Source organism: Epargyreus clarus, unplaced genomic scaffold (genome assembly GCF_041222505.1).
Source record: "Epargyreus clarus isolate Ecla_fem2 unplaced genomic scaffold, WU_Ecla_fem_2.2 ptg000031l, whole genome shotgun sequence".
Taxonomy (NCBI): domain Eukaryota; kingdom Metazoa; phylum Arthropoda; class Insecta; order Lepidoptera; family Hesperiidae; genus Epargyreus; species Epargyreus clarus.
Genome location: NW_027332236.1, coordinates 7045118 through 7069637, shown reverse-complemented (window position 1 = coordinate 7069637; position 24520 = coordinate 7045118). Strand labels below are relative to the sequence as shown.

The following is a 24520-nucleotide window of genomic DNA, read 5'->3' as shown; positions in this document are numbered from 1 at the left end:
AAAACGCTATAAAATTGTGATGAGACTAGTAGAGAGGTGGTTAGTACCAACGTACTGGAGGTAATCTAGTATGAAATTGTCAAGTTTGAATTGGCATTTGATTATACATACGTTGAATATGTTATCTGAAAATTAAATTGCCGTGTATCTAAGAATATTTGGTGAATATTAATAAGAAATTTTCATCATAATTTGAAGAATATGATTATAGATTAACTCTATATTACCTAAATTTGATTGACAAACATAATTTAATATAAATTAATCAAAATTTAACTTTCATAATTTTTCATAAAAAATCAAATATAGATTTGCTTTTTTGAACCAAACATTTCAATAACCTGTCTTAAAAATTGTGTAGAAAAACATATTGGTTTATTTTTTATGGAAACATTTATATACCACGTTATGTTCACCAACTATATAAACATTAATACATTTTCATAGGTATTAGGAACGCTAGGGTTAAGGAAGAGAGTGCTAACTATAAACCAAACTTAAAACTAACTTACTATAAAGTAGACATTAAGCACAAACAACATACAATCAAATTATTTGGTCACATCTCCATTACAGAGGCTTTTCATAATAATTCGTTTTTGATAAATATAAAAAGATAAAAATAATCGCCTAATTCTACTAATAATTATATCGAACAATCTTACAATATGATTACTAAAAGATGTTTGTCTTAGCTTTGAAGTAGATTTTTAAATCCATGTGAGGCAGAATAAAAGTATTTTCTTCAATTTGGTCGTACAACCAACACGATTTCGTAGACATTGTTGTACAAACGAGTTGCATTTGTTTATTTCGTCGTTTTTTAATAGAATTAGGCATTATTTATAAGCCTCGTACAAATGCATATTTATAAAATGCATAACAAATATTCTGGTAGATAACATACTTTGTCACATTTGAATTAAACATTTTCAAAGAGAGTTTTATATCGAAATATTGATTTTATTTAAAAATTACTACACTTTTTGGTACTAGAAAACGTTACAAAATTACAATTTTATTCAATTTTATAATGCACTAATTAATTTTTATTAATGACAAATTTTGTATTCCGAATTGAGACTGATACTAAACTACCGTTCTACAAGATATAGTCAAAAGATATATTTTTAAAAATTTCTCAATCCGTTCACATTATTGCATTTACATTTGTCGCTTAATAAAAAATCATGTTGATGAAAAAAATTCTACAAAACCACTATTTCGAGATATATGATTTTTGAAGAAAACCCCGGTTATTAATGATTGGAAAACAAATTGACTTCACGAAAGACCACTTTATTATTTTCTCCGTAATTTATTACATGATTACCTACAAATATTGTAGTTAATGGTTAACTTCCGCAAAAATAAAGTACCAAGTTAGAATAATAGTATTAGAACAATTAATAACTATGTGGCGGGATCCTATAATACAAAATCAAAAGTTTGGATTTTAATTAAAAAATAACATTTTGCAAAATTAAAGAATTTCGTACATCACCATAGTGAGTATTGTTTTACGATTTTCCATTACCAACCAATATCTTACATTTATATAAAGAAGTAGACTAATTATTTTGTCATGAAATCAATCTCTTTCCCAACCAATAATCTAAACAGCTATTTAAATATTAAAGATCAAACATATCTATTTCCATACAGTCAGTCTATGTGATAGAGTGAAGTCATATCAAATTCATGCACTAAAATAAGCATTCTAACATACATAAATGTTACATACAACCGCTCGTACTGTATGTTTGTGTATTTTATGTTTAAGAAGTTTAAGAAGAATTATTGCTATAACCAGACTTTTTTCTTTGCATTGTCCTGTCTCATCAAAATTCATATAAAAATTGAGTTTTAATTATTGACTTTTATTTTTTGTTTCTTTTATTTTGAGACTTGAACATTGATTAATTATCGCTGAAAATAATTTGATTGGCATTTAAAAAAATCCTATTTTATGTAGTCGGTATCAAAAAAGTTTTAAAAATGATTTTATAATTTATAAGTTGTAACAGTAATATTTCAAAATTGGATGATACACAAACAATTATACAGTACAAACAATTGTATATTGTATTAACTGTATATAACAATTAAAATATTCTAAAATTGGTTCTTATACGCTCCAAGCTCAAACTCAAAATGCATTCGGCGCTTGTGAAAAATTATGCAGAATTTATAAATGTAATCGAAAATTATATTATAAAAACGATTATAACAATATAATATACAAAGCGTATCAATCACATTTTTTAATTATTTCAATCAACTTTATTGCAATCATTTTTACACATGAAAATGATATTCACACCAAATTATTATTGGAAAATAACATACATAATTCAATGAAGTAAGACATTTAATATAAAATATTCGATATTACAAATGTAAAATATTTCGAATTTATGTTTATTAAATCTATGGTATAGGGTAGGTTAGGCCCAAGTTGGGCTAACATTAACTTTAAAGTTTTATTAAAATAACTGCCCATTAGCTACTATTGCATGAACGATAGTTACCTAAGCTATTATCTCGTCGGTTAGGTTACAATAGTCATTTCAACATTCATCACTCATGCAATTTGTCGTTTTAGCGACTGACGAACATTACATGTTTTATTTTACTCGGAAAACCAGTCAAAGTATGATCGTCTAGGCATCTGTAGCGTGACTGCTAAATAGACAATACGACTTTTTAGCAGGCAAATAGTTTCGTTAACCACTATTTAATCGATAAATCGCAACTGGTAGTTCCTCCAGCGGTAGTAGCCAATTCTGAGAGTCTGGCTTGTAATTTCTTGATTTTTTTTATTACATGCCAACTAACTTTACCTACCCTATACAGGTTAATAATTTGTGCGCGTGATACTTTGTTTGGATTAACTTTGTACATCGCCATATTGTACATGCGATTTTTAGTCATTTATCAAAAAACTCTTATTTCATCCACAATCTGACACTTTATAGATTTACAAAATCTGCCTCTCCGGAACGAACACACAAATACATAAACATTCAATTGTCATTACGCCATCAATTAGTATTTTTATTTCGAGTTACTTTCAGTTTTAAATAATACAAACAAAATTTCACGGACACAAATGATCTAAATAACGATAAATAAATAAATTCAACCAATCTCCATACTTTTCCACAAGCAAAATCAACCTAGCGTCGCCACGAAGTCATGTACCACTCCCAGCCGGTCACAACTGGTTTGATCCGGTTCTGTCCAGTTTACCACAGGCCGGAGGACTTACCGCCCGGAGGATTCCTCACTCGCACTGAGGTCTTAGTGTCCAGACCCTCTGTTTCTTCTGTAAACGAGAAAAAAATAATCTTAGTTATTGCACAAAAATATTGTATATAATGTAATAAAAAAAAAATCAATAACCCGATGTCACTTCACACAGTTTACATGAATCCTACGACACTTCATATGACACTTCATATATATCAACGATCTCGGAAACTGCTGCTCGGAAGTTTTGTATTTAGGGAGTTTCGGGGCCGATAAATCGAACTAGATAGGTGGTATTTTCAGAAAATGTCGTTTTAACCGTGTTTTAATTGAATAAAAACCTCCTACAATATCATTAGAATACGAAGCTAAATTTCGCCACCATCTACGAAATTAGAGTAGCTCGGTCGGGAAATCGGGCGCCTTAAAACGCAGGAAACCCGGGTTCAACTCGGTCCGATTGTTTCTTTGATTTTTTTCTCTTTTTTTCGAGTTCCTTCTTTTCGAGAGACATCGAGTAAAGCTCGGTCATCCAGGTACTGTATATATGTACGTCTCATTCTTTGCACGCTCTGCAGCGCAAACGGTTTGATGGATTTTAACATATGAGGATTTTTTCTAAATTGTGAGTGTTATAGGCTACAAAACTTCTCTACTTAGAAAGTGGTAAAACCCTTTGTGGTTTGACTCCGGCGCCACACCTATTTCTGTCTAATAACAGCAGTGTTAGGCGCTGCTGTGTTCCGGTTTGAAGGGTGTGGTAAGGGAGACAAACTTTTCCGAGACGTTCCAGCTTAGTCCTCAGGGGTAGCGGCGCATCTGTGGCCGGCCTTAGGTAGGAATATCTAATCCTATTTGGGGTTGATTACAGATATCCATGGGCGGCAGTAGCCACTTAGCATCAGATGGACTGCATGCTCGTCTGCTAATCCTATATAATAAAAAAAAAAGTAATGTTCGACTCTATGGCCAGTAATGTCGGTGGGCGTGCTGCAGTAAAGTGAAGTTGGACTGTATGGCCAGGTGTCCCCAGGTGTACTCACTGCTGATGGAGAAGGTGGAGTTCTGCAGGTCGCGCTGGCCGGGCTCGCGCATCTTGCGGCCGGTGGGCGAGCTGCAGTAAAGTGAAGTTGGACTGTATGGCCAGGTGTCCCCAGGTGTACTCACTGCTGATGGAGAAGGTGGAGTTCTGCAGGTCGCGCTGGCCGGGCTCGCGCATCTTGCGGCCGGTGGGCGAGCTGCAGTAAAGTGAAGTTGGACTGTATGGCCAGGTGTCCCCAGGTGTACTCACTGCTGATGGAGAAGGTGGAGTTCTGCAGGTCGCGCTGGCCGGGCTCGCGCATCTTGCGGCCGGTGGGCGTGCTGCAGTAAAGTGAAGTTGGACTGTATGGCCAGGTGTCCCCAGGTGTACTCACTGCTGATGGAGAAGGTGGAGTTCTGCAGGTCGCGCTGGCCGGGCTCGCGCATCTTGCGGCCGGTGGGCGTGCTGCAGTAAAGTGAAGTTGGACTGTATGGCCAGGTGTCCCCAGGTGTACTCACTGCTGATGGAGAAGGTGGAGTTCTGCAGGTCGCGCTGGCCGGGCTCGCGCATCTTGCGGCCGGTGGGCGTGCTGCAGTAAAGTGAAGTTGGACTGTATGGCCAGGTGTCCCCAGGTGTACTCACTGCTGATGGAGAAGGTGGAGTTCTGCAGGTCGCGCTGGCCGGGCTCGCGCATCTTGCGGCCGGTGGGCGTGCTGCAGTAAAGTGAAGTTGGACTGTATGGCCAGGTGTCCCCAGGTGTACTCACTGCTGATGGAGAAGGTGGAGTTCTGCAGGTCGCGCTGGCCGGGCTCGCGCATCTTGCGGCCGGTGGGCGTGCTGCAGTAAAGTGAAGTTGGACTGTATGGCCAGGTGTCCCCAGGTGTACTCACTGCTGATGGAGAAGGTGGAGTTCTGCAGGTCGCGCTGGCCGGGCTCGCGCATCTTGCGGCCGGTGGGCGTGCTGCAGCCCGAGCCCGCCACCGACGCCGACTCCAGCTGCTTCTGCAGCAGGAGCAAGTCTGGAAACAGATCAATTTCAAGGTTTCAACAGATTTGAAGGTGGTAGAACCCTTTGTGGTTCGACTCCGGCGGCACCACCGCCACACCTATTTCTGCCTAATAACAGCAGTGTTAGGAGCTGCTGTGTTCCGGTTTGAAGGGTGTGGTAAGGGAGACAGACTTTTCCGAATATCTTATCTTATCTGGGGTTGATTACAGATGTCCATGGGCGGCAGTAGCCACTTACCATCAGGTGGACTGCATGCTCGTCTGCTACTCTTACATTATAAAAAAAAATGACGGTAAATTGGAAGAACCAATTTAAAGACATAGATTAGTAAAGATTATTCACTTCTAACATGAAAATGTAACCAGTTTTGACAATTGAAATTGTCACTACCATCTATTTTCGTGTTTGAAAAATATTTAAAAAAAAATAGTTTTTAGATCATTTACGAATGAATCGATATTTCTCCGCACTTTTTCTTCGCCTTCGTATTTTTGCACCACTTAACTGCGCATGTCCACATTGTTTCACGTAAATTACACCATGACACCCATTTAATGGCTTCCTTCTATTACAAGGCGGTGAGATATCTATACTTATCTATGTTTAAAGATGGTATAACGCTTGTTTGTAATTATTTAGCGTAATGTCTATGTAGATAAGTATAGTGCAAGGTTTATGGAAAAATATACGAGGCGTTCATGGGTTGATTTTTTTTAATAAAAATTTCGCCTCCGAAAGGCACCGCCGCTACATCTATATCTACCTAAGAACAAGTATTACGCGCTGCTGTGACGTTTGAAGGATAAGGAAAACTTACTTACCCTACGTATTTCAACTTAGTAGGTAGCAACGCATCTGTGACCTAAATAGGACTCTATCTTATATGGAGTTGTTTTAGATGTCCATGGATGATATCAGAAGGATTGCGTGGTCGCATACTACATCAATATTAAAAGAAAGTAAAGCACTGACGGACTAACTTACAAATTAAAATAATTTAGTGTGTCGTAATGGGCATGATGACAGTATTGACCGCGACCCGCGTGGCGGAGCGGTCACCATACCGGTCTGACGCGCAGAGGGTCCCGGGTTCGATCCCCGGCCAGACAGAAATCTAAATGACGAATTTAGGCTTCTGTTTCTGGGTCTGGGTGTTTGTGTATTTTTTTTGTGTGTGTACATGGCACCCACGATACAGGGAATCCTAGTGTGGGGCTGTGAGTGTAGAAAGCGTTATTATTATTATTGAAAAATCGAAGAATAAATGATTTACTTAAAACAATATGTTGAGAGCATTTCCAAGAATAGCCCAGTTTTAATAAAAACTTTAGGATTCATTATATTTTCAATAAAATAAAAGTATAAAATACTGTACTCGGCCATCTTGTGTAAAACGCTAATCGGGACGAAATGACGTTATTTTTTTGGCGTGTCACCATATTGCTTGAACTTTTCTATCGGATATCGAAGCGTGACGTCACACGCGGACGCCATGACACCCGTGAGCGTTTTCGCGCTTAATTCAAAATTTGTTTTAGAAATGATAATATTTCCGTTAATACTGAATTCATTGCCGAAATAATATGATTTTTGGAATCAAATTCAAATTCAAAGCGTAGCGCCATCTAGTGACGGCTTTACAAAGTTGAATACTGACCAGCAGGCGGAGTCCCGTTAGTGTAGCGGCTGGGCGAGTGATGGAGCTCCTCGGGCGTGGCGGGAGCTCCGGGCACTTCGCCCCCGAACACGTGCGGGCTTCCCACTGGCGTCTTCAGGAACTTGCCCAGACCTGCACAATGGTAGGGGTTTTTTTTTTATTTAATGTTCACAAAAGACAATTAAGTTTGTTACCTATAAGACCTCTTATACACGAGCGGCAAATCGCCAACGGCAGAGGTAACTGTAGCCGTCGATACCTTTCGACGGCAGCCGTCAATGCATCAGCGGCAGACGTCGACCTATGTTGACGCTTGCAGTTGTTTGTGTTTGTAGCAGCACCGCGTCCACCATTTTGTCAGTTGACAGTAAATAGTTCAGGAGTGCGTACGCGTTGCGGTTTTTTAAAATGAGCTCCAGTGACAATATTAATGTTGAAATGCTAATTGTAGCAGTAAAGACACATGCTTGTATTTGGAATTATAAACTACAAGAGTACAGTAATAAAAAAATAAAAAACAGAGCATGGGCGGCTGTATGTGCAGAAGTTGTAAGTGATGTCAAGAATAAATCCATAAATGAAAAAAACGCCATTGGTTAGTAAATTATTTATATTTTTCTTGTATACAAATGACAGAACATAGGTGGAATTTGATGTTTATCAGAATATTTATATACAAACAATTAAGTAGGTACTCCATTGTTTCATATGCAGTTCAACTGCCATGCGACACTACCTTCACTACTACTAAAATAGTTTGAAACTATACAAACTATAAAATAGTTTGAACTGGCTCCTATACAAATAGTGGCTGCCGCAGAGCTTCTGTGTTGACATAATAATATCTACGGCTGCCGTCTATGCGTCGAAGGCTGCCGCCGACCGGTGCAGTTGTCTCTGTCGTTGGAGATTTGCCGCTCGTGTTTAAGAGTGTTATATATTGGCCTTAATTACCGTAGTTAGAAATTCGCCTTAAACAAAATTACTAGAAAGACATCCGACCCTGCACCGCCGCCGTGTCGTGGGAACGCTGACTCCGCACCACCGTTCCGTTTCCATCGTACAGTCCCGAACGTGGGAATTCACTCTGGGCGCTAACATTGCCCCAGCAAGTCACTTAGGATAGTTAGTTTTAATTTAGGTTAGATTTAATCCAAAACATGTAATATTCTGTTTTGATTAAATACATATACTTAAGTAATTCGGTCTTTCTGTGTCCTGGCTGCTGCATCCCGACGCATTATACAGGGTGAATCTCCATAAAGTGCACATATTGAAACAGGTAAAATTAAACCGCATTTTGTCGACAAAAAAAATAAAAAAAATAATAAAAAAATTTTTTTTTTGGGTTTTACGACCTTTTGAAGTTTTTTTTTTGGAATTGTGCACCTAAAGTAAATAAATCGCTATAACTTTTGAACTAAAAGAGTTATCATGCTCAAACAAAAATTACAATGAATGCCAATTATAGGCCGTACTGATCCATGAAAAAAAAAACAAAAATGTTTATCTTCCCAGAAAAAAATAGCCAGATTAGTGTGAAAAAAGCAATTTTTTTAGGTTAAATTTCAGTAATCGCGAATTTCCTCAAAATAATCTAGGCTTTTTATTTTATTTTTATTATTTAATGTAATTCTACGTCGTATTAGCTTTCAAACACTAAAAAAGCATGCCTCTAACTTAAGTATAAAGTTTCCTACGAGCGCTTAAACAAAGGCAGTTCTTAAGGGTGTTGGTAATAAATAACATTTTTAATACAAACTAGTGTTTTTTTTTAAATTATATTAAGATATTTTATTACTGTTTTATCACTTTAATATCGTCAAAAATAAGAAACTACCATGAATTTACCATTGAAAAATATTTTTGATAGTTTCCTTTGTTTATATTTTGGACATCTAATTATGGGTCGGACTATACCAGTTTTATTAGGGCGCACGTGCGTCGCGTCTTTTTTGAAACGTTCCTAGCAAACTTTATACTTGAGTTAGAGGCGTGGTTTTTTTAGTGTTTGAAAGCTAATACGACGTAGAATTACATTAAATAATAATAAAAAAATAAAATGCCTAGATTATTTTGAGGAAATTGATGATTACTGAAAATTTTACCTAAAAAAGTGCTTTTTTGCACTAATCTGACATTTTTTTCCTGGGAAGATGATTTTTTTTTTGTTTTTTTTTTTCATGGATCAGTACGGCCTATCATTGGCAATCATTGTTATTTTTGTTTGAACCTGATAACCCTCTTAGTTTAAAAGTTATAGCGATTTATTTACTTCAGGTGCATAATTCCCCAAAAAAATTTTTTTAATATTTTTTTTGTCGACAAAATGCGGTTTAATTTTACCTGTTTCAATATGTGCACTTTATGGAGATTCACCCTGTATAACTAGAGCACTTAAGTTGACGTGTATTCTATGTTATTGTAATAGTGTTATTTTTATGTAATTCGTTTAATTTATTTAGTATAAATGGGAAACCGTTTTAATTAATTAATGAAATAAATAAACAACGTCGTTATTTAGTCTATTTATTCATCCATGTGTTAGTTGAATTTAGCAATTAAATTAATTTAAATCAAAACTTATTTTATCAAAAAAATACATACAGCTGAATACCGAACCGAATTTTCGAAGTCTGTTTAAAAAATCATGTATTGCTTCAATTTAAAAGAATTTTGATCTTGTTAGTTATTAGTAATTAATAAAAAATACTAACAAAACAGTTCTAAAATAAAATATTTTTTCAATAATTCATAATTTTAAGACGATAAAATTACCCTGTAATGATTAAGTGCTACGGATTTCTCTTAAAGAAAAAAGTCCGTAAGAGACTTCTACTGTCATACTCCATATGATAGTTCATAGACCACGAGATAGAGATATAAAAACTTAAACCAAATTTTTGTATTTCCAAATCTTTTGAGTAAAGATTTTAGTAGTTTTATGTATTTAATTATTAGATTTATATCCATACCTTCAGCGACTCTTAATTCCCCATCATCGAGGCAAACGCGTCCATTCACGATCACGTACTGAGGGCTGCCGATGACGTGTTGGCCCTGTAAACAAATATATTTTGCACACATAACTAACGTATTGTTTACATAAAATTAAATGCGCCTCAGGCATGGGTTTTCTGGTCGGGAATTCCCGGGAAATTCACGATGACTCAGGACGGGAAAAAGGGGCCGGGATCCCGGGAACTCGGGAAATTTCAAAGGTCCAAAAAATCTTTAAAAACTCGTAAATTACTCCTGGATTTTAAAATTTATGATGATTTTAACATGCTATAATCAATTAAAACATATTTAGTACCTTCCAGTAGACCTTATCACGTAAGAATAAATATGACATTTAAGCACAAATTAATACTGAAATGTCAACTACATATATGTATATTGTTATATTATGATAGTGGTTACAAGCTGAGGGAAATGAAATATGTTTAAGAATCGTGACAATATAAGAAATACATTTGTAAATGTAAAAATGCTCTCTTATTATTATAAATAAAATAGGGCAATAGTTCAGTGCTTGTAACGTTGTCATGACTTTACGAGTACTAGTGTCGCCATCTCTTGATTAATTGTGTACTTACGAAACTCACTTCAGAGTGTACTAGTGGGGCAATCAGTTGACGAACTGTGAAATATCGTCTCTCCCGTCGACGTACTTATATAAAATACTTATCTCTTATCGCGTTGGGAAAAATCGTTTCCCCCTCATCTGTGTTGGATTCAGAGTACTTGTAGCGCCATCTCTTGACAAAATTACGAAAAGTCGCAACCTCGAAACTGTGAGAAAAGTACAGTACTTGTGGCGCCGTCTCTTGACGAAGTTACGAAAACTCTTAACTGTAATCGAAAAAGTGCAGTACCCACTCGTTTACTACGAAACTTACCTCGAATATATTAAAATTAACCGCATGTCTGTGTGTCTGTGCGGAGATGGTCCGCTCGGCGCGCGGATCCCACACCACCACGTCCGCGTCGCTGTTGACGGCGATGCGGCCCTTCTGCGGCCAGATGTTGAACACCTTCGCCGCTGTGGAACTCGTGACCGCTACGAAGCGACAGGGGTCCATTATACCTGTGAGTTTTATTTAAAAGGTCAGTTTTGCACTCAAACTTCCAATCAAAAAGTACTACTTGAAGTACCACTTTTGCCAAACCAATGAAGCAAATGTTGGTTATAAAATAGTTGATGTAAAATTATACTATTGTATGAACGTTATTGATATTATGATACCTATACTATGTTAATTTAATAATATTACCCAAATTTAGGTACAATACTAATCCCCTCTGAATATTTAGACATTGATAAAATATACCTAAGTTCAAGCAAGCTCAAAGTCCAACAATTTATACTAGTGGTAGCGACTTTTCACTTGAAGATGATATTTTGATGGTATTTAATAAAAATTGCTTATCCATATTATGCATAAATTATATTAAAATTAGTATTAGTACTATTTGACGACCCGCGTGGCGGAGCGGCCACCATACCGGTCTGACGCGCAAAGGGTCCCGGGTTCGATTCCCGGCCAGGCAGATATCTAAATGATGAATTTAGATTTCTGTTTCAGGGTCTGGGTGTTTGTGTATTTGTCTATGTGTGTTTCCATGGCACCCACGACACAGGGAATCCTAGTGTGGGGCTGTGAGTGTATAAAGCGTTTAAGCGTTTATTAATACTACTATAGTGTACTTCTATGTAATATATAAAGTATTATGTGTGTTGCTGTTGGCATGTAAATGAATAAATAAATAAGTATGTAATGTAGTACTTAATACTAATAATTATATACAAATTCAGTTACTACGAGTGTTATAATTTCATTTTTAACATACCGGTGTTAACAGCCTTCTGCCAAAGGATGGCCATCCTGTCTTCGACTCCATTCACTCCATTGGGTATCTTGGAGAAGTTATGTTTGCCCATCTCCTTGTCTTTCTCGTGGAAGGTGCAGTTATCACTGCCTATCAGTTGGAGAACATCGCTAAAAAGAAAAATATTATGAATAAGTATATAGAGTATCAAAATATCGGTAACACAAAAGTTTTTAACTTGAATTCTTTGTAAATTGTGTATGAGAAAGAGTGTATATCTGTGAGTGTGTAGGTATCCACCTAAACTAGATTATAGCCAAAACAACAACTGACAAAACTTTAATCATTTATTAGTCTGTTAAACTAGGTGGTAGAGGTAAGTGTAGATAAGTAGACATACAGTAGTAATAGACCGGACATAGGGAGGACAACTTTTCCTCATGGAAAGTTAGTTATTCATGATGTCTCTCATGACTGTCTCTTTAAGACCTTTGTATTTGTATCCATGCTGTTCGTGCGCATCTGTAATCAACCTCAGATAACATTAGTCCTACCTGAGGTCAGCCACAGCCGCGTTGCTACACCTAACACCATTACTATGCCTCTCTTACCAAGCAACTACGTCATTTATGTTCTGCTTTTATACCAGGATTAACTTGCGTTGCTACCCCCTGAGCACTAAGGCTATAATTATGCCTCTCTTACCACATAACTACATCATTTAAGTTCTGTTTTTGTTCCAGGGGATACTTACTCAGCCAAAGCCTCGATGATAGCTCGGGGGGTGTCAGGATCAGGGCGCAGTGGGGGAGACAGCACGTGGGCAGCAGCATGGCGGAAACATGCGTTACGGTAGTGACTGCCTGTAAGATAATAAAGTAATATAGCATTAATTCAGCAGGAAGTAAGCCTAGGTTTCTTAGGTCCTTTGTCCCTGTAGTCCCGGGACTAGAATAGAGCTAGCGGTATCCCCTACCTGTAGTAAGGGGCGACTAAAAGGGGGCTTCCGGGATTGCGGGCGAAAAGAGTGGGAGCTTGAACCGTCCAGCAAGCAAGCCCGAGGACGGCGGTGTGTGTGGCCTCATACCGTCGTAAACACCAGGTGTGCGGGAGGAGCAAAAACTTCTCCCCCAGGGCAGAGCCCGATTGGGGCATCGCGCTCGGAGGACTCCGGTTGTGTTCCATCGGAGATCCCAGAGTTTTCCACTAAGCGCTGAGAACGGTCACCGGGGGTGTTTTAGTCCAGTAAAAATTCCACATAACCCGGCGACGCTCCCACGTCGTCGGGTACCTTTTAAAGGTTTCCCATCGTAAACAAAAATAAAAAGGTTTCTTAGGCTTTTTTGGGCCAGACTGTGAGAAGTTATAATGAAAAGAATTTATAATAAGTGATACAGTAAGAGTGAGTAATTTAAATTCTGGTAATAGTAATAAAATTTTAGTATTTTAATCACAATCACCCAGAAATCAATGAAATGGAAATAAAAATTAATATAATAATTACGCATCCAGGGAATAAACCCAGATTCCCCATCACGACAAACCAGTATGTCGTAATTTAAGAACTTACAAAAAAAAAACAAAATGAACATTATTGTATACTTGTCCCATTTTTTTCTTAAGTTATGATATTAAATAAAAATAATTTGTCTTACCATCAGTGCCCACGGTAGCGGCGAGTGTCTCCCCGAAGACCGGCTGCCGTTGCCTTGAGCGAGCGATGCGCAGAGCTTGTACAGCGCTCTTAGACATCATGTGCACTATGTATAGCGGGGAGTTGGCCTGTGGAAAATTATATACACTTTCATATATAAAATATTCAGATAGCAGACGTAAATATATTGATAAGTCAACCTACATGCACAAATATGCATTTTTAATATATTTTTTAATCAAATAAGCATTAAGATTGTTTAATTTACAGGATAGATAAAGTGTGCGTTTTCCACTTTTTAACTTATTTACGCCTGGTACACATTTATTGTTCGATTGTGGCGACAACGAAACTTATTTCTGCCTTACAGTTGTTGTCTAAAATGTAATATTTTAAATGAAATATAATATTTTTTCCTCTGGTTTACCCATAGTCACTTGTAGGCAACTCTATGTTTGAACCTCAGATCCTGATATACCTACCTTGCACATACCTTGAATCAGAACTGAGTATCTCTTAAAGTTTGAAGGGTGTGGTACGAAAGACATACTTTTTCGAGGCGTTCCAGCTTAGTCCTCAAGAGTAGCAGCGCATCTGTGACCGACCTTAGTTAGAAAACTAATCCTATCTGGGGTTTCAGATTTTAGATGTCCATGGACGGTAGAAGCCACTTACCATCAGACTGCATGCTAGTTGGCTACTTCTATAAAATAAAAATAAAAACTATTCCAGATTTAGTCTAACCTGATTAGCAATAACACAAGCTCTGTTCACAGCTTCGCCTTCCACTTCCTCATCCCGGGACATCTCGTGACCTTCAGGGCTAGTGACTCCGGCGGCCAGAAGCTTCTCCGTATTCCTCGCGATGATGTCTCCATTCTCCGCATGTACCTGGATTACCAAAATTACAGAATATTATTATAAAAGCTTCCAAATTTAAGAAAAAATTAAGATACCATTATACCTATTACCTATATAAGAGAAGTGGGTATAATGTGAAATTTAATGTAGAATATTTTATGTTAAAGTATCGAAATAAGTAACATTTTTTAAATTTGGTAATCAATGAAATACAATATTTTAAATTATTGTTTTTTAGTACCTACCTTGTTCGATAGATGTCGCTACTAGCTCGTGCTGTATATATGCGTGTAGAAATAAAATAATAAAAACGAATTTATAATTATAAAAACTACTCGCTAACATTATATACCATTTTATTCTTATTTACAGTATATGTTCTGAAATTATTTTGTCTTAGGCGGCTCACCAGATGGCGTTGTTCCACTAATAAGTACAAAGTTATGTCACAAGATGGCGCTTTATGTAACATTGCTAGACGAATATTTGAAGATACAAAAGCGGCTCACAATAATTGTCTGATACGTTACGCGTCTGACACGATGAATGTCTGTATAATAAATGATTTACCTGGGGCAACGCCTTCAGATCAGCGCAATGCTCAATCGCCTGGTACAGCTGGTAGTCATCCAGCATCCAAGCGTCACGGTACGCCATGAACATCTTGAAGGAATTCACGCCGTACTGCTCGGTCACCAGCTGCTCCATCTCCTTCTTCACGGATGGTGACCACCAGGTTACACCGACGTGGAGACCGTAGTCGCAGCATACCTGGAAAAAGGTTTTAAAGTTTAGACACGAAAAAATGTAATTAGGTTGTCATTGACTGATTCATGGTAAATAATTATAAGAATTTTTGGTTCTCTAATCATATAATAGAGATGTCATTGTAAAGTTAAGCTAGTATTTCAAGTTCCGAAAAAATATAACATTAATTTTTAAAATCATATTTGGAAAGCCGTGAATATGTTGATAAGTCGACCAATATTATCTACCAATACTATTTTCAATCACAATAAGCACTAGGATTGTTTGATTTATAAGGTGAATAAATTGGTAAGTCAACGGGCCTTTATTATTATTATTATCATTATTTGCATATTTTTAAATAACTCTCACCAAAGAGTATAAATAGGTGCAATGAAAATACATTTTCGACTTGTTAACTTACTCACGCCTGGGACGGAATTATCAGGGATGTAGAATTAAAAAAAAAGTGTAAAATTAAGTTATTTCAAGTAGTGTTTCCAATAAAATATAAGTTTATTTTTAAAACGATATTTCATTTACCAACACACATTTTGTGTAAACAGCGACATCTGTACTACAGGACAAAAACTAGATCAACTGTGCTAATACAGTTTCCTTTAATGGCGACAGATGGCGTGCGCAGTACCCAATGAAGTAAATAGAACTGATTTATCTTCGATCACTGAAGTGATTTATTTAAAAATATAATATAATTATTTAATGATATAACCTTATTATCAGCTTTTTCCCTCCAGTTGTTGTAAGCTTCCAGTAAGGACTGTCCTTTCTGCGGTAAAACGAAGTCCACTGAAATAAAAATAATATAATTATTCTACGTAATAAAATAACTCAGAACAACACAATAATTTCTGCTAAATTAAATGTAAATCCAAATATAATGTCACCAAAAAATAAAATAAACTATCTGATGCGCATTTTAATTTCTGTAACACATGTTATGTTATGTTTCTGTAACACACACAGGTAAATGTTAACCACAATTAGCTGGATAAAGGAAATTATGAACCTTTAAACTTGCTTTTGATGTTTTCAAAGCACATAAAAATTATAACTGGGGCCGATGGTTTAATAAGCCCTTTGCAAAGTATTTAACCACTAGTGGTCACCCATCCAACTGAAATATTGCCGTAGTTATTAAAATACTCACAGACAGTGGTGGTCCCACCAGCAACGGCCGCCCTGGTACCCTTGTAGAAGTCGTCAGCAGTCTTAGCGCCCATCATCTCGAGCTCGAAGTGGGTGTGGGGATCTATACCCCCAGGCATAACCAGCTTGCCGGTGGCGTCGATGGTGCGGGTACCCCCCGGGATGATGAGGTTGCGGCCCACTTGCCTGGGAAGAAAAAAAGTTTATTATGAATCTATTGTAGAGCATCTGGATTACTGGTCCCCTTAAGGATTTAGAAAAGCATTTGTAAATTTCAGATAACTTTGAGACCTTTATAAAGAACATTTTGTTATATAATGGGTTTTTTATTGCAAGTCTTTGGGCCCAGTTAAATTGATCGTGGTTTTTAGAGAAATCATAGACTGTGAATTGAAGTCCTCATAATTATTCCTTTTCGTGCTAAAGCAAGTTATATACGAAAAATCTGAGGTTTACATGATACTTATTTTAAAGACGTGCTTAGCAGAGATAAAATAAATGATTTATTTTTTTATAATAAAGGAGTAGCAGACGAGCATGCAGTCCATGTGATGGTAAGTGGCTACTGCCGCCCATGGATATCTGTAATCAACCCCAGGTAGGATTAGATATTCCTACCCGAGGTCGGCCTCAGATGCGCCGCTACCCCTGAGGACTAAGCTGGAACGCCTCGGAAGAGTATGTCTCCGTTACCACACCCTTCAAAACGGAACGCAGCAGCGCCTAGCACTGCTGTTATTAGGCAGAAATAGGTGTGGCGGTGGTGCCGCCGGAGTCGAACCACAAAGGGTTCTACCACCTTACCTTACTTAAATGATAAGTTTATCTTACCAAGACATAATAGTGTATATTATTAGCTGTTTTTAATAAATTATCTTATTTTTCTAAAACTGTAGGTATAACTTGGTCCAATCAAAATTGTAATCCAACCTTTCAACATTACTAAGAAGAATCCAACATTACTATATTTCTATTCACCTCTCGTTCATTCTGTATAATATTTAAACGAGAATGAATACAAAAGCCGACATTTTTATTATCCAACTTATACTAACTCGCTAATTAACTTCATCTCTCATTTTATAGGCCTATAAAAAGTCCCGAAATATTTAAGCCTAAAGGAGCCAACAATACCTCGCTGACTCATCTATTTGGTGTGATTTATTAACAGCAATTCAATTCAGCTAATAAAAGTGTGAACATAATGTTATATTGGAGTCAATAGAATCTTATTAACCCTTAGCTATGCGGGAAGTGATTTATGAGGCAAATATTTTTATTACTTTAACAATTGACCTTAGGTGAGTATTTGTGTGAAAATGACTTGATGTAAGTCATAAGTGTAAGAAGCGATGAGGCGACCCGCATGATATAATGTCCGCTGTGTTCCCGGGTTCGATTGCTGGGTTATATAACTAGATAAATTTTTGAAAATGGCAGACTTTGTGGTTCGATTCCGGAAGCACCATCGCCATAGAAATTCGGCCTTATAACAATATGTGCCGGTGTTGCTACAGGAGTCCAACCACGGAGGTTACCACATTCAAAATAAGTCCTAGGGGTAGAAAAAACTGTAGCAACAAAATTCAAAGATGTGGATAGTGCATTTGACTTGATTTGTGTAGATTTGCAAATACTTATAGCATAGCTTTGGATCAAGCCAAACGAGATATAAACTTTGCGACAAACTCCAATTGTGTGTACAGTATATTAATGCGTCCGCAAATATATAATTATAATAAATTCAAACTGCCAACGTACGGTATGGTGACGGAAGCCGGTTTGTTAACCGTTTCCGGCGCATGCGCACTGTTCCTAATTCGAATGTGTCCAAAATGGCGCGGTCCCTCGTTAAGATGTCCGTTGGCGCATTTCAATTTTATTGCACGAGCTATTAATAAAACAACTTTATTATGCTATTGTATTAGAATTTCGGATTACAATTTCGAGTGGATTCGGATTAGAATTTCTAGTGTTTGTCACTTGTCATGGATATAGAGAACTGCACAAACATGATCAATGGTTGTCAATCTGTACGCCTTATCACCTAACAATATTTAAAGGATTTTTAATAGTTTAATATTTATTTTTGGTGAGACACTTCCCAATCTATTTAATAACATTTATTTTAATTTTGATGAATTAGTTTGATTTTGACATACTTTTTGTAACCGACGCAAAATGGTGGCTAATAGGCGATTTATTTTTTTAAACAGTTTTATATCTACCGTACATAAGAAAGATATAAAATAATTATTAAAAATAATTCAAGTCTTTTGGTACCGAATTGTCAGCCCAACAAATATTTTCATAAATTTTAACAATAACTACCTATAAATTCGCAGACAGCGGAACAAAAACTAAAATAAATTAATAGGAACGTCTCCGTCTTACTTCGAATTCCGTATTACTGTAGTGTTAAAAAACTTCTACCTGCAAAATTAAGAAGGAATGATTTGCACTTTACGTTCAACGGTTCCAATTTTGTAGCACGGTAGGTAATTTCGAAGATTGATAGTGTTACTTATTTTTGTTGTTTTATTTTATCTTTCTTTTATTTCTGACGATAAACATGAAATATTGCTAATAGAACCTTCATATGGAGAGAATCCAAAAGTTCTTACAATAACAAGAGGGTAATGTTTACTTCACAATATTTATCTACTTGTTTATGGTATCTTTGTCTGTGAAAATAATACCTACTTACGTAAATTAGTTTTATTACCTAAATAGTATTTTTTCAGTATTATATCTTTAACTGTTAAAAAATGTATTGGCAAATAAGCATCTTTGAGTATCTTATTATTGGTAGGTCTTGATCTATGGTAGGCTTTGCAAAGCAGTAATCTCTGCTGCCATGATATCTGTATCAACCAACCAAATAGGCTCTGAACCATACAAAACTACCACATGACTTAGGTCACACACACCATAACAGTTTAAACCAGAACACAGCAACGCTTAACACTGCTGTTATGGAGGTGTTAAACCATGAAGGTTTCAACCAACTTTAAATATTAATCAAATTCTCACTTTAAATAGAATAAACAAGTAGAAATACTTTCTCTATAAGTTTTTGTGACCTATTGTGATGTCATATCCTGCAAAAATGGTCTTCCATACTGATCACAAAAATGTAAGTCATTTCCGTCACTGTGTATGTGCTGTGTACGTGTGATCACAATCAACACACATGTAACGTTACGTTCACATAAACATACGCAACGTTCGTGTTTACAAACACTATTGTTTCGGTTTTAGTGCACCGCTATGCGTTTACTAAATTACTCTGAGATAACTTACGACGGCGTACGTCTGTTATGTGACTGGATTCGTGGAAAGTGTGATTCAAATTCACGCATAAAACACGCGAAATTTTAAGTATCCATTCTTGAATACGTGATTTTTTCAAGTGTGCGGATTTAACCAAATCCGATACTTTTTTTAGTTTTACCATTTCTTCACATAGCGAAAAATGGTGAAAAGAGTATCAATGCACTTATAATCAATTTTGATAAAAACTGAACTACATCATTTGATTTTTTTTAATGTATTATTAGTTATTGCCCTAGTCGGGAGTCGAAGGTGTTCATTTACATATATTGACGTCAAAGTGTTGTCCAAATCAGTTTAAAAATTGAGGCTAGATTACATTGTATAGACAAACGAAAAAATATCAGTGCTTTTTTCCAAATTTGTAACATGTAAATTTGCATATTTATTTAGACAAAATCGGCCAGTATTAAACGTACATATAAACGACCAATACATACTAATATCTTTTACCGAACCTTGCTCTAACAACGAAAAGTCATAACCAGCTTGCATTTAATCATTCGGCTAGACATACCGGCGGCGGATGGGTTGAAAATCGATATCGTTCCGGGAGATTCGTAGGCAATATTAGCAGTTGAACCCTGTTGAACTACTAACTACTTATAAAACGGATCGAGATCTGCTTAAAGGTAAATGGTATTTGTCGATGAATTATTATTTTCTTTAATAATAATAATAATAATAATATAATACTTTATTGCCTCAATATACAATACAATAAGAATTACAAAAAAAGAAACAAACATAAGAATGTAGAGGCAAAAGGAGGTGGCTCAGCGTTTGCTGACACAGAGTCAGGGTTCCGTGCAGCGCTGTTTTTCAGCCACATCCTTGTCCCTCAGATGTTAAGCGGAAATAAGTGGCCGCCGCCTTTTCAATACAGTTTCCACACAATTTGCATTACAATTTATTTTAAATTCAATGTCAAGTTAATAAATATAATAATTTTAGCTAACTTAATTTCAATGTATTCACAAATGTCAAGTTAATAAAAATAATTTAAATTCAATTCAAATTAAATATAATCTAAAATCACAAAATTATAATTTACATTAACAATAAAAATAAATTAAAGGGAAATAACCAAGAAAAAATAATTAAAACGACTACTATAGTGCTATTTGCCGAGACTCATGTCATAAATGTGTGTGTGTGTGTATGTGTGTGTGTGTGTGTGTGTGTGTATGTGTGTTTGTGTGTGGGTGTGTGGGTGTATATGTAGTGTGTTTATCCGAAAAAGTTTTTGATTGAGAGGTACTTATAGTATGCATGCTTCAAGTTTTCTGCAGCTAGTTGTCTTTTTAGTAGTGCTGACCTGTATTTTAATTTAAAGCACTCGTTGCTTATTTTGCATCTCATAGGTGGAGGGAGATCATTCCATATTTTAGCTGCAGCAAACTTAAAGCAACCCCTGTATCGAACGGATCTGTGTGTTGGTTTCTCTAATAGATTGTGTGTGTTGGAGCGTAGATTTCGATTGGATATCTCTTTTATCCAGTGAAGCTTCTCAAAAAGGTATTCTGGTCGTTTGTTCCAGATTATCTTCTGCACTGTACAGGCATAGTGTAAATCTCTTCTAGCGCTCATATTTAGAATACCTTTTTGGTTCAAATACGGGGTTATATACTCTCTTTTCGGGACATTGAAAGAGAAACGGATACACGCATTTTGAACGCGTTGGATAGCTCTTTCAGTGCTAATATTTATTCTTGGGCCGAAAACGGAGCTACAATAGTTAAGTTGCGAGAGTACAAGGCTCTCGCAAAGATGCATACGCAGGCTAGGTGTAATGTAGGGCCTGATTTTGTATAGTGTCTTTAACTTGAAAAAAGCTGCCCTAATTTTACTATTTATATGTTCTGTGTATTTCTGTTCTCCATCTATAACTAGCCCTAGATTACGCGCAGAAGTTACGGGTTCAAGAGAGAAGTCATTGATTTTAATTTTTTCCTCGCAATCAATTACTGCTTTGATTTGGCTCTTGGTACCCAGAACTACCATTTGGGATTTTTGTGGGTTAAGAACAAGGGCGTTTAACAGTATCTCTTGCTTTTTGAAAGGTAGTACGAATCGATTACAGAGGTATAACCGCTACCGTCAAGCAGTTCTTGCGTGTCGGTGGAAGGGTATGGATTCCGGGTAGCTTATTTATTAATCTTTGTCATCAGAAGCGGCAATGCTATTTTTGTAGGCTTTATTCAGGTAGGACCTCTGTTCTATATAGAGTTGGCCAGATGGGAGACATTAATAACTTACAATGAGGTGTTGATGGGCATGTCGTTCCCTACTTTTATCTATTAAAGATAGGCCTTACGTAACATCGGCCTTAGAAGCGTTACTGCTTTTGAGAACTAAGCTGGAATGCCTAGAGTAATTGTCCCTTACCACACCCTTCAAACCAGAAATCAGCAGCGCTTAACACTGTTGTTATATGGCGAACATCTTAGCGATGGTGTCACCGTAATCGAACCACAAAGAGATCTACTACGAGTAACTAATACACCCCTATTTACACCTACATGCAAATCCAATAAGTAGGTCGGTTTAATATTCACAAAAGGCCATGACTTCTTCAGATTTATGCCAAGAGCGGGTATTGAGAGCAAGTTGTGAGATGTGTGGGTCGTCCAGGATGCAGCATTTGAATCGGCCTACGTCTAGACTAGACATTACTGACCTAGGACTAAAAATATAACTATCGGCGACTTGCGTAGTACAATGATACTGATCTGCTATACAATGTTTCTGACATCTCAATGCTAAGTTTAGATTTATCTGGGTCTGGGTGTTTTTGTGTAGTCGTCTCTGTGTGTATACGATACATACGACACACAAAATGTATGTGTAAGAAAATAAATGTACAATACTTTTTTGACTTCACGAGCAGTCCACTTCGTCATCGCATAAAATTACTTAGAAAAGTATAAATGCCAAATACAATTTGTAACTTGTTTAACAAATGCCTGATGTTAAGTGGTTTCTCTGCCCACATATAACCAATATTTGTTTTGATAATGGAGACTTAAGGTCTTTCTATATGTTTCGACGTGATATCGGTCAGAATCGCCGTGGTGGTTTGCACTGATTTTCCCACTAACGTGCTAAATGTGGAATGAATTTACGTCTGTACTTCAGGAGCACTATGACATGAGGCTCCTCAAAAAAGGTACAACAAAGCCATTTATACATTGGCGACTTCTCTAGTGTTAAACTTGTCCATAGGCGTCGATGACTACTTTCAAGCAGATAGTTTGTCTGCCTTATCGTTTAGGATTAATAAAAAATATGGGATTGATGCCAAAAAAATGCGTTGTAACAACTCTTAATAGATATCCGACTGTTACCCGACGGTAGCCGATTATAGCCGACTGACTTTTTACAAAGCTTAATGTGTAATGTGCCTGGTACTTTATTCTTTTCATCACTGACTAAGCCATACCAATCAGTTTGCGCGGGCGTCACTTAGCTTGATTAACAGTGCCATTAGCACTAGGCGAGGTTGGAAGTACTAGTTGATGTTCTAATTAACATAGCATCATTAAAGAGGAAAAAAGTATAGTTCTTTTTTATACAGAATATAACATCGATTAATTTAATTATCACTTTGTTGCTGAGATTATCCAAGAGCTGGTTTAACGTTATACTTTTCTTTATGAAATTATAGTAGGAAAGAAACGGGTATGCAGCCCACTTGATGGTAAATGGCCTGCCACAAATGGATATCTATAATCCACCTCAGATAGGATTGGAGTCACATTTGAGGTCGTACGATATATTCGTTGCTACCCCTCACTAAGTTGGAACGCTTCGTATAAAATTTTCTACCTTTTTAGACCCTTGAATCCTGAACGCAATAGCGCTGTTGTTAAACGGCACAAATATTTGTTGTATGTACTTGTAAAGGTATACGTGGAGGGGAATTTGTAAAAATAACAAAATACTGATCTCCAAAAAGGACTCTTAAAAAAAATTTTTCATTACACGAATGACCTCATATAAAATAAGACCACAATCTGATATCAAACCTTTATTATTGCTTATTTATACATTACACCTACACGATGACGACATTTAAAACCATTGTGTCATTTGATCTTTTGAATCATTTACATTTTCCCACAATAAAGGTCTTGTTTTCTTGCTAAGTGTATAATTTATACTAATTACAATATATTTTTGCTTTCAAATTACTTATTATACAAGTATTGGATTAAACCGGGTCAAATATGTTATTTAAAAAGTATTTTCAAATTATTAAAATAGAATACAAAAATATGATTCTAACATTATGGAATGTATGGATGTGAATCAAAATAATTACTACATAACTTAATCCTAACTAATATTATAAATGCGAATGTGAGTTTTTATGTGAAATTTAATGTTAATTATTATTAAATTTTGTACACACGTTAACAGGCATTCAGAACAGAACATAGGGTAAAAGCTAGTTATCTTTCAGGATTGTAGATATTTACTAGAAAGAAGATAGACTGAAGCAGCGCGAATGCCTTTCTTTTATATTAAAAGAAAACAGCAGCAGTCTGGTTACAAAAATGCGATTAAGCGGAGATAGGTACTATTTATGAAATGATCCATCTTAGTTTTAGTGGTCAGTAGGCCATCTGTGATCGAAATCTGATAGGACTCTTTCCCTTTTTGGCATATGTTATACAGGTCCATATTCACTTGAGTGCTTTTTTCTCATATGGTGGGAGTTAGGGTAGTATTCCACTTGTCAAATATATTTGTCCAGTGTAAATTTTGATCACATATATTAGATGAGTTTGGCGACTAGCAACACCGATATTTGCTCAAACGTTTTTCCAGCTAGAAGAAATAATTTTCAGGACAAAAACAATCATGCTTAAAAATCCAACTATGCAAATTATAAAAAAAATCTTGGGCAATGTTATTGAGTGGAATGCGCATCTGTCAAAGAAATTTGATCAAATGCTGGACATTGAAATTGGACAAAGA

General features: G+C 36.3%; 1 protein-coding gene across 2 annotated transcripts in view; it reads right to left on the bottom strand.

Moving 5' to 3' along the window:
* Positions 1 to 1199: 1199 nt before the first annotated feature.
* The window catches only part of CRMP (Collapsin Response Mediator Protein), an 88871-nt gene continuing 65550 nt past the window's right edge, over positions 1200 to 24520 (bottom strand). For both annotated transcript variants that reach the window (XM_073090010.1, XM_073090009.1), the window contains exons 3-14: positions 16206 to 16390; positions 15768 to 15844; positions 14858 to 15058; positions 14171 to 14317; positions 13428 to 13554; positions 12527 to 12635; positions 11794 to 11942; positions 10842 to 11029; positions 9915 to 9999; positions 6940 to 7071; positions 5164 to 5292; positions 1200 to 3328 (exon numbers count right to left, since the gene is read on the bottom strand). In XM_073090010.1, coding sequence (XP_072946111.1) covers positions 3249 to 3328; positions 5164 to 5292; positions 6940 to 7071; positions 9915 to 9999; positions 10842 to 11029; positions 11794 to 11942; positions 12527 to 12635; positions 13428 to 13554; positions 14171 to 14317; positions 14858 to 15058; positions 15768 to 15844; positions 16206 to 16390 — 1609 coding nt within the window. In that variant the 3' untranslated portion in view covers positions 1200 to 3248. The remainder of the gene's footprint in view (positions 3329 to 5163; positions 5293 to 6939; positions 7072 to 9914; positions 10000 to 10841; positions 11030 to 11793; positions 11943 to 12526; positions 12636 to 13427; positions 13555 to 14170; positions 14318 to 14857; positions 15059 to 15767; positions 15845 to 16205; positions 16391 to 24520) is intronic.